Source organism: Salvelinus fontinalis, chromosome 1 (assembly GCF_029448725.1).
Source record: "Salvelinus fontinalis isolate EN_2023a chromosome 1, ASM2944872v1, whole genome shotgun sequence".
NCBI lineage: Eukaryota > Metazoa > Chordata > Actinopteri > Salmoniformes > Salmonidae > Salvelinus > Salvelinus fontinalis.
This window is the reverse complement of record NC_074665.1, coordinates 27,460,012-27,471,146: the sequence shown is the minus strand read 5'-3', so window position 1 is coordinate 27,471,146 and position 11,135 is coordinate 27,460,012. Positions and strand designations below refer to the sequence as shown.

Below are 11,135 nucleotides of genomic sequence, written 5' to 3'. Positions count from 1 at the left end.
TACACCACCTGTTGTAGTTGCCTCATCCAGCCAGGAGGTAGTGGTGTTTTCCAGAAAAGTGCAGGAGAAGAGGGAGAGGGTGAAAGAGGAGATAACTCCCAAAAGGAGGAGAGAGCCAGAGTGGGTCACACTACTCAGAGATGCAGGACAGAGATGGAGAGAGAAAGGCAGGCAGGCCAGCGCTCTCGATGAGAAGAGATAGGAAGAGGCAATAAAAAGAGAGAAGAGAAACAAGGAAAAAAGAAAGTGATGAGTACAGGAGAATGATGGATGAGAATAGACGTAGAGAAGACGAGAATAGACAGGGAGGATAGACTGGTGGGGGCTGTGCTTTGGCAAAGTGGGTGGGGTTATATCCTGCCTGTTTGACCCTGTCTGGGGGTATCGTCAGACGGGGCCAGTGTCTCCCGACCCCTCCTGTCTCAGCCTCCAGTATTTATGCTGCAGTAGTTTATGTGTCTGGGGGCTAGGGTCAGTCTGTTATATCTGGAGTATTTCTCTTGTCTTATCCGGTGTCCTGTGTGAATTGAATTATGCTCTCTCTAATTCTCTTTCTTTCTCTCCGAGGACCTGAGCCCTAGGACCATGCCTCAGGACTACCTGGCCCGATGACTCCTTGCTGTCCCCAGTCCAACTGGCCGCGCTGCTGCTCCAGTTTCAACTGTTCTGCTACGGCTATGGAACCCTGACTTGTTCACCGGACGTGCTACCTGTCCCAGACCTGTTGTTTTCAACTCTCTAGAGACAGCAAGATGGGTAGAGATACTCTGAATGATCGGCTATGAAAAGCCAACATTTACTCCTGAGATGCTGACCTGTTGCACCCTCGACAACCACTGTGATTATTATTTGAACCTGCTGGTCATCTATGAACATTTGAACATCTTAGCCATGTTCTGTTATAATCTCCACCCAGCACAGCCAGAAGAGTACTGGCCACCCCTCATAGCCTGGTTCCTCCCTAGGTTCTGGCCTTTATAGGGAGTTTTTCCTAGCCACCGTGCTTCTACACCTGCATTGGTTGCTGTTTGGGGTTTTAGGCTGGGTTTCTAAGCAGCACTTTGTGACATCAGCTGATGTAAGGGCTTTATAAATACATTTGATTGGAGGCTTTTATTGACAAAGTTTGTTTTAGTTTTTTCATCCACTGGTATTATTTATTTACGTTAATATTTGCCAGCTGTAATATAAAAACGTTTTTTGAAATTAAATTATTAAAAAGTGGCATTAAGTGGATGTTTTTTTTATAGAGAAATGGAAGGTCCACACACAGCTTGATATTATAGAAAATTGTATTAACAAAAGCATCACGTTTTATGCCACAAAGCTCTTAAAAGAGCTCCAGTACACACAAACAGCAGAATAGTATTTCAGATTTTGAATATTGATCACACGTAATATTATAAAAATGTAATATGTGAACACGGGTGATAGATTGATTTAGGAATCAACAATTACGTTTTAAACAGGGCGTGTTCGTGTAAGGATTTTCTACTGGGGGGGATTCCAGTAGTTGTGGTCACCTGGGATGAAGTTAGCGGGTGCTGCAACATTTCCCACTCCTGATGCTGTGAGCTGGTCCCGTAGTTGATCCACATTCTGCTGCGGCAGTTGGTCCAGGTCTCCATCATCATCCTCATTCTCCTCCGTGGCCTCAGGCTCCACAATGTTCTCGTTGCTGAGGCAGACGTTGTGCAGTACAGAGTGCAACCACCTCAGGCACAAAGCTAGGCTTCACCTCCAGGGCCTTCATGAAGATGGAGTGCCACCTTCATTGTCCCGAAGGACTGCTCCACCACATTCCTCACCTTGGAATGCTTTGCATCGTAGGTGGCCTCCACTGCACCCCTCACTGGTTGCCTGTAGGGTGTCAGACACATGGGCTCCACCAGGCAGGGATTCCTCCATCCCTGAAGAGACACCAACCTTGTGGTGGGTACAGGCTCTGAACATACACATTGCTGTGTTTCATGACCCTGGTGTCGTGCACAGGCAAAGTAGATGTCAATGTGGTCACAGATGGCCTATAGTTGATGAATAAAGCTATTTTCTTTTCAGGTAATCCTGCTGGTCCACTGCAGGGGGCTTAATCCTGATATGGCATCCAGCAATAGCGCCAGCAGCCTTTTGAAATGCAGGGAACTGTGCTTTTTGGGCGAATCCCTCGCCAACCTCCTGCATTTCATCTCTTTGATGGAAAATGGATGACCCTCTTCATGATCACGCCACTGACCCAGGGGATGACATCAATAGCCTCGGACACTATACGAAGTGGCACAAACATGAGGCTTTCCAAGGTCTTACCCCAGCCATGATCCTGGTCTTCTTGGTGCAAGACCTCTAGCAGGCGGTCAAAAGAGGGTTGGGTCATTCGGAAGTGGGGCTCGAGGTCCAGATCGTCCAAATACACCCTCAGGATGGGCACATTGGGACTTGGCACACAGTCTGTGATGAGAAAAGGCAACTTTACCAAATTGAAACAAAATAAATAGCTTTCACATTATTTGATATGTAGGCCTATTCTGACGTATGTACATTATTGAATGTAGGCTTTAGGCTACACTAAATTACACTTGCTATGACAGGCATTCATGTTCTAATATAGTCCAAGTGGATGTATCAAATTTTGAATTAAATTTGCTACATACAGACCAGTAATAATTGACTTGACTTAATGTGGCCTGCTTACATTTGCCTTTTGGTCGAGAATACAGCACCCTCCTTTGACCAGCCGCCTGTCTTCTCCTTCCAGCATCGGTCCTCTGAACAGCCAAGCAGGTTTTTGTCAAGGATCTCTCTGTACTTTGCTCTGTTCATCTTTCCTTCGATCCTGACTAGTCTGCCTTTTACTGAAGAGTGGCTTTCGTCTGGCCACTATCATAAAGGCCTGATTGGTGGAGTGCTGCAGAGATGGTTGTCCTTCTGGAAAGTTCTCCCATCTCCACAGAGGAACTCTAGAGCTCTGTCAGAGTGACCATCGGGCTCTTGGTTACCTCCCTTACCAAGATCCTTCTCCCCCGATTGCTCAGTTTGGCCGAGCGGCCAGCTCTAGAATGTCTTGATGATTCCAAACTTCTTCCATTTAAGAATGATGGAGGCCACTGTGTTCTTGGGGACCTTCAATGCTGCAGAAATGTTGTTAACCTTCCCCAGATCTGTGCCTCGACAATGCTGTCTCGGAGCTCTACAGACAATTCCTTCGGCTTCGTGGCTTGGTTTTTGCTCTGACATGCACTGTCAACCATGGGACCTTAGAGACAGGTGTGTGGCTTTCCAAATCATGTCCAATCAATTGAATATCACACAGTTGGACTCCAATCAAGTTGTAGATGGTCAATGGGAACAGGATGCACCTAAACTCAATTTCAAGTCTCATAGCAAAGGGTCTGAATACTTATGTAAATAAGGTATTTCAGTTTTTTATTTTTAATACATTTGCAAACATTTCTAAAACCACTTTTTGCTTCGTCATTATGGGGTATTGTGTGTAGATTGCTGAGGATTTGTATGTATTTAATACATTTTAGAATAAAATGTAAAAAGAAGAAAAAAAAGAATACAGTGTACATTCAACTCAAAGTGTAGCAAAAACATGAGCTTTTGGCATCAGTAGCATGACAGGTCCTTGTAGTCTTTCAGACCTCTGAAATTACAGTCTTGGAGATAAACTATAACCTAATCAGAAGGTTTCGGGGCCCAGGATTCAGCAATTCACTGTTAACCGTCAGGTAGAAGTGGCAGAGAGTAGAAGACTTGATTCTGTTAGGCATTAGTAGCAGAATGAAGACCGTGGTTCCCTGAGGGTCAGGGTTAATATCAGGATCACATCCATCCATCCCACTTCCTTCCCCCTGCTCACATGTGAGCAGCCAGCACCAGTCCAAAGTAGAGAATCAAAAGACCATCCTGGGAATAAAAAACACAAGAAAATAAGCACACATAAAACTCATAAATGGAAGCTAACGATATCAGGACTATTTCCAGACCAGAGTGTAACTACAAATACATAGGGCCTTTGAGTGGACTCACCTGTAGAGCGTCATCTCCCATGGAGCGCTGAACCTCTCGTAGCGACTGGTAACGGTCCAGGAGGTGGTCTCCACACACAACCTCCACCTGCACCACAACGTGACATCATACCACTGCGACAGACTGCATGAAATCAATTGAGAGTGACATACTGAATTACAACATACATGGAGTCACCTGAGGGAGGAAATATCTGTGAACGAATACTGGTAGGTGCAGTTTGGGATGTGAAAATGAAAACCGTAATAAATGCTACGGATCCATTTCAATAAGATACAGAAATGGTATTTCTGATTAGAAACTAAATTCCAAGTTCAATAATAAAAAATTAAGACGTCACCTCATTACACTTTTTATTTTTGGCTGGGCAGGCCAATCCATTTTGGCAGTTATGCTTTCATCAGAGCATCAAGAGATATGCCAAATCCATTATTTTTTTATGCAAGTGCCTAGGTGATAATTACAATTGCCCACAGGGCGGTGCAAAGTGGTATTCAAAACAGTCAAACAACAATTAATGAAATTATATATACACATACAAATTAGGGTTGGGCGGTATCCACATTTTCATACAGTCATACTGAACAGATCCAGTACAAGCTTCATATCGACAGACCCTACAAAGAACGAGAAACCGTAACATTTGTGGCCTGCTGGAGGTCATTTTGCAGGGCTCTGGCAGTGCTCCTCCTTGCACAAAGGCGGAGGTAGTGGTCCTGCTGCTGGGTTGTTGCCCTCCTATGGCCTCCTCCACGTCTCCTGATGTACTGGCCTGTCTCCTGGTAGCGCCTCCATGCTCTGGACACTACGCTGACAGACACAGCAAACCTTCTTGCCACAGCTCGCATTGATGTGCCATCCTGGATGAGCTGCACTACCTGAGCCACTTGTGTGGGTTGTAGACTCCGTCTCATGCTACCACTAGAGTGAAAGCACCGCCAGCATTCAAAAGTGACCAAAACATCAGCCAGGAAGCATAGGAACTGAGAAGTGGTCTGTGGTCACCAACTGCAGAACCACTCCTTTATTGGGGGTGTCTTGCTAATTGCCTATAATTTCCACCTTTTGTCTATTCCATTTGCACAACAGCATGTGAAATTTATTGTCAATCAGTGTTGCTTCCTAAGTGGACAGTTTGATTTCACAGAAGTGTGATTGACTTGGAGTTACATTGTGTTGTTTAAGTGTTCCCTTTATTTTTTTGAGCAGTGTATAATTATTTGAGATTCTTCAAAGCAGTCACCCTTTGCCTTGACAGCTTTGCACACTCTTCGCATTCTCTCAACCAGCTTCATGAGGTAGTCACCTGGAATGCATTTCAATTAACTTCTTATGGCTGCAGGGGCAGTATTGAGTAGCTTGGATGAAAAGGTGCACAGAGGTGCCCATAGTAAACTGCCTGCTCCTCAGTCCCAGTTGCTAATATATGCATATTATCATTCGTATTGGATAGAAAACACACGGAAGTTTCTAAAACTGTTTGAATTATGTCTGTGAGTATAACAGAACTCATTTGGCGGGCAAAAACCTGAGAAGTTCCACTTCCTGTTTAGATTTTTTCTGAGGTGGCAGATTTTCAACCAAGCTCTCATTGAAATTACAGTGAGATATTGATGAGTTTTCACTTCCTACGGCTTCCACTAGATGTCAACAGTCAATGGAACTTTGTCTGATGACTAATGTGATGGGGGGCCGAAGGAGACAGGAATTAGTCACCACTGCCACGAGCTGACCATGCTTTCACCATGCGCGTTCACATGAGGACATCCGTTCCACCACTCATCTGAAGTCAATCTAATTTTCCGGTTGGAACGTTATTCAAGATTTATGTTAACAACATTCTAAAGATTGATTCAGTACATCGTTTGACATGTTTCTACTGACTGTTACGGAACTTTTGGACATTTCGTCACGTTATAGTGGACGCGCTTTGTGACTTTGGAATTGTTTACCAAACGCGCTAACCAAAGTAGCTAATTGGACATAAATAACAGACATTATCGAACAAATCAAGCATTTATTGTGGACCTGGGATTCCTAGGACTGCATTCTGATGAAGTTCATCAAAGGTAAGGAAACATTTATCATGTATTTTCTGGTTTCTGTTGAATCCAAAATGGCAGCTATTTTTATTATATTTCTGAGCCACGTCTCAGATTATTACATGGGTTGCTTTTTCCGTAAAGTTTTTTTGAAATCTGACACAGCGGTTGCATTAAGGAGAGGTATATCTATAATTCCATGTGTATAACTTGTATTATCATCTACATTTATGATGAGTATTTCTGTTGAAACGATGTGGCTATGCAAAATCACTTGATGTTTTTGGAACTAGAGAATGTAATGCGCCAATGTAAACTCATATTTTTTTATATAAATATGAACTTTATCAAACAAAACATGCATGTATTGTGTAACATGAAGTCCTATGAGTGTTATCTGATGAAGATAATCAAAGGTTAGTGATTCATTTTATCTCTATTTCTGCTTTTTGTGCTATATTTTGCTGGAAAAATGGCTGTGCTTATTGTGGTTTGGTGGTGACCTAACATAATCGTTTGTAGTGCTTTCGCTGAAAAGCATATTTGAAATCGGACACTTTGGTGGGATTACCATCAAGATTACCTTTAAAATGATATAAGACACATGCATGTTTGAGGAATTTTAATTATGAGATTTCTGTTGTTTGAATTTGGCGCCCTGCACTTTCACTGGCTGTTGTCATATCGATCCCGGTAGCGGGATGCAGCCATCAAGTGTGCCTTGTTAAAAGTTTTTCTTAATACGCTTGGAGTTTGCCAAAACGCACAAAAAGGACTCAGACAATGAGAAACTTTGGCCTGAATGTCAAGTGTCACATCTGGAGGAAACCTGGCACCATTCCCACAGTGAAGCACTATGCTGTGGGGATGTTTTTCAACAGTATGGACTGGGAGACTAGTCAGGATTGAGGGAAAGATGAACAGAGCAAAGTACAGAGAGATCCTTGATGAAAACCTGCTCCAGCATGCTCAGGACCTCAGACTAGGGAGAAGGTTCACCTTCCAACAGGACAACGACCCTAAACATACAGCCATGACAACGCAGAAGTGGCTTTGGGACAAGTCTCTGAATGTCCTTGTGGCCCAGCCAGAGCCTGGACTTGAACCCGATCGAACATCTCTGGAGAAACCTGGAAATAGCTGTGCAGCGAGGATCTACAGAGAAGAATGGGAGAAACTCCCCAAATACTGGTGTGCCAAGCTTGTAGCGTCATACCCGAGAAGACTCGAGGCTGTAACAAAGTACTGATTAAAGGGTCTGAATAATTATGTAAATGTTATACCCGTTTTCTAAAAAAAAGTTTTTTTCTTTGTCGTGGAGTATTGTGTGTAGATTGGGGGGGGGGGGGGGGCAATGTAATCCATTTCAGAATAAGGTTGAGTATGAAAAACATCAAGGGGAATACTTTCCGAATGCACTGTAAATGGCAGAGCACCCAGCTAAGAAAGCGAAATAGCGCACCTATTACCCACTCCGGTGAGTGCCAAGAAATCAATCCCTGTTACTGCTAAACACCCTACGTACAGGTAGGGCTGTGCTGTTGCGCTCTGCAGTTTTACATAAGACACGAACACTCTTCCCTCTGTCCTTGTGTGAGCATTAGGCTCTGCATCTACCCCTCACCTGGTTACCTAGGCCTCTAAAGTATTTTACAGGGGATGAAATTGAGATGGGTTCAACATACCTCTTTCTTGAAGAAGAGAGCTCTCTCACATAACGAGCAGATATGTACATATTTATGCATTTCACCCTTGCCAGGTCTACCTCCGAGAAATAGTTCATAACCGCATCAGACATCCTGGTAAAGTCAATGTGTAACCCCTCCCACTGACCTGGCAGGTGGGACTCAGCTCCATCTTCCTCCTGATGAAGAGCGCCACATGGCGGACAGTGGCATCCCCCGATACTCGCACATACCGCCTCTCCAAAGGCTGGCCAGAGACACCGGTGTTAGAGCATGCAATCCCTTATTCATTTTACCAATATAACTCAAATTCACAATATCAACATTGCTTTATGCATGACCATTACTATATAGTGGCTGGATAGCAGCGTTATGCTGTTATTTAATTTTAACAGTCTCATACAAGTCATTATGAGAAAAGAGGTTGACAGCAGTAATTACCTTATAGCCGTCTATGCCTTCTTCCGCTCTGGAATCAAAACAACTTTACATAGAAGTTTCATAATCCCTGGAACCAATCTTGTACAGTTAACCACCACCGTCTTGTAACGTTCTCCCTAGTCCAGGGTTTCCCAAACGCTGTCATGGGAACACCAGGGGGTGCACATTTAGTTATTAGCCATAGCACTACACAGCTGATTAAAATAATCAACTATTCATCAAGCTTTGACTATTTGAATCAGCTGTGTAGTGCTAGGGCAAAAACCAAAAATGTGTACACCTGGAGGTCCCCAGGACCGAGTTAGGGAAATGCTGCCCTAGTCCATATGCACTCAAAGGAAGCACAGTAGCACCCCAGCACCATCTACTGGTGGAGACAAGAATGACCAGAGACAAACAAACAATCCAATTTCTCAGGGAATACCCTTCCATCCCTCAAATAGAAAATGCTAGGGAGAAACTCACCCCAGAAACTCCAGCTGCAGTGACACGTCCAGTTCAGGAGGGATGGCGAAGACAGACTGGGGTAGCAATGCCCTCCTCTGCTTCTGGTTCTTCAGCACAGGGACCGCCATCACTGTGGTCACAGAGAAAGACGAGCGTTTACAGAAGCATTAGGGGAATGTTCCACACACAGCACTGAGACAGACAGAGACATGGCTACAATCAGAGGGTCTTCAAATACCCAAACTATTTCATATAAACAAAGCTGCACCAAATCTCTACCAAAAAGCACAATAAGCAGCAACGACGACGACATTGGTCTTATTTACCTGGTTTTGGCACCTCCAGTCCTCTCTGTTTGTAAAAATCAATCATCCTTGCTCTCTCCACTGCAAAGACAATAAGGAGTAAAGACAATACTCATTTGAACTGCAAAACAAAAGACTGAAAAGAGGCGTTTGGGGAAAATCTGAGAAAAGGAAGGCTTGTGGATACTTACTTTCTTCCAGATGTGGCAGCATCTTGTAAACAATATCTTGCAACTGTCTGTCAGGTCTGTGGAGATGCAAAAACACCCACCATACAGTAAGTATCTACATACCAGTGTATAAGTGAGTATTAGCCTATAGCTCATTGGATTAATTGATAATGGGTCAACGGGAGAGGTATAGTAATCAACTTCAAAGCTGACGTTGTTTCAGTGAACATCTCAGTTTATCGCGGCAACGTTTTCATTCAAATGAGTTGGCACAACAGTAATATTTACATTTGCGTCCCTTTGGCCTGTGCTGAAAGCAGAGTTGTGCAATAGACGACGAGTGTGCGTGGACATGAATAACAGAGGAGTCTACAGAGAGACATCAGTATCCGTGCGTCACACCAGGACTTTGTGTTCCAGGTAACTCCCCAGCAGGGAGAGGGTAACCATAGAAACAGACACTCATGGGATGTCCTCTTTAAATAACATGATGCCAAGTAGAAAAACATGAACCGATGTCTTCAAATGTAAAACAAGACAAGAGTCTGTGTGCTCGTAGATTTCATGCAGGCATGCTTACTTTATGTTGTACAGTGGTTGTGTCTGGTGGACTACAATGCTGCAATTGGGACACCTGTTGCTGTAGAAGAAGTGTTTCACTATGCAGCTTTTACAAACTGGGGAAGAGAGAACAGATTACAAAGGAAGTGTGACTGATATAATGAGACTGAAGGGATAGCAGTCAAATTTCAGGATTGTTTGTCTCAAATCATTGTAACTCACAAGTGTGCAGACACTCGGTTATGGTGGTGGAATCAATGAGGATTCCGCAGCAGAGAGTACAGCGGATGTAAGGGTAAAATTGATTAAGAGGGAGTTCAGGCTGTGAAAACAAACAATGTCATTCCACATTATAGAACTGGAGTACATCACAGTTACAGTAGAGTACCAACCAGTGTAGCAGCTATCATATTCATAACATTACATTATTATTATTCTCGTCACTCCAGCAAAATTAGAAAATACTAGATATTGTCCAAGTCTGCAATACTGTACCTCATCCCCTGAATCCGAGTCAACATTATTGGATGTCCCATTGTGGTCTTTCGAACCATCGTTGTCGACACTGTTCTGGTGGCTAATATCGGTTAGTGTCGCCTCTTCTGATTGCTGACCGACACTCAAACAACCGGGTCTTTCGAGTTCCGTGGTGCTGTCCTCCATGGTACTGCAAATTGGGTTGATTCCCGCGCCAATAAATTCTTCAATTAATCATTTGATATTCACCTGACACTGGCATTATTAGCAAACGTGCTGGCTAGCTCAAGGAATACAAAAACAAAAAAACAACGATAACAGTTCAATCTTAACTTTAACGGACTAACGTTACCAATAAACCCCATGTGATTTAACCACTAACTACTGCTTAAATGTTATCGCTAACCCCAAATAAATAAAAACAAAAACAAAAACAACTGTAACAGTTGCTAGCTAACGTTACGGTTGTCTCTCAAGTTTCAGCAACTTCCTGGCGCTATGGCAATGAAACGAGCCAATTAAATCATAACAGGGCAGACTCCACTAGAAATAGAATTTCAAGACTGGACCACAGTTGCTTTGCCTTATCTTGCTTCTCTAGGAAGAATAGGGATTCATATGATATTAATGAAGAATTGAAAATATTTAAGCTGTCATTAAAAAAAACAGACTTGATTGGAGTTCAGTATCTCCCAAATAGGGATACATACTATTGGTAGTTATAGGTTCTGCCTAATTATATAAATATGGATCGGATACCTCCAGATGTGGCCATTAAAATCTCTAACTATTAATTTGACAATGCAAGATACAGGGAACAGTCAAACATGAGGAATCCGGCATCGGAGCACAGAAGCGAGCTCTGCAAGTCCTTGTCGTTTAATATGCCATCACATTTGGCTCTTTGGAAGTTGTGGGAACTAAGCCATGTGTTTCCTGACCGGTAAAACTGAATGTTTTTGAAAGGTTCTGAGAAAC

At 43.3% G+C, this 11,135-nt stretch overlaps 1 protein-coding gene across 2 annotated transcripts; it reads right to left on the bottom strand.

Moving 5' to 3' along the window:
* Window positions 1-3,403: 3,403 nt before the first annotated feature.
* LOC129851618 (polycomb group RING finger protein 6-like) lies at window positions 3,404-10,639 on the bottom strand. 2 transcript variants are annotated; one of them, XM_055918212.1, is made up of 10 exons: window positions 10,176-10,639; window positions 9,903-10,002; window positions 9,700-9,796; window positions 9,141-9,196; window positions 8,971-9,030; window positions 8,663-8,774; window positions 8,198-8,225; window positions 7,905-8,003; window positions 4,030-4,116; window positions 3,404-3,906 (listed from the first exon to the last, which is right to left on the bottom strand). In XM_055918212.1, the coding sequence occupies exons 1-10, from the start codon at window positions 10,341-10,343 to the stop codon at window positions 3,856-3,858; spliced, it is 858 nt and encodes a 285-aa protein (XP_055774187.1). In that variant the 5' UTR covers window positions 10,344-10,639; the 3' UTR covers window positions 3,404-3,855. The 2 variants fall into 2 exon arrangements, with proteins under 2 accessions (XP_055774187.1, XP_055774188.1); XM_055918213.1 differs by lacking the exon at window positions 3,404-3,906 and having other exon boundaries at window positions 4,035-4,152.
* Between the last annotated feature and the right edge of the window lie 496 nt (window positions 10,640-11,135).

Bases quoted from the DNA above. Each gene is read 5' to 3' on its own strand.
- LOC129851618 (XM_055918212.1), bottom strand. From the start codon at position 10,343: ATGGAGGACAGCACCACGGAACTCGAAAGACCCGGTTGTTTGAGTGTC. The intron at 10,003-10,175 runs GTACAGTATTGC...TTGTTTTCACAG, and splicing joins ACTCGGATTCAGGGGATGAG to CCTGAACTCCCTCTTAATCA. The intron at 8,004-8,197 runs GTAATTACTGCT...GTCTCTGGCCAG, and splicing joins AAGGCATAGACGGCTATAAG to CCTTTGGAGAGGCGGTATGT.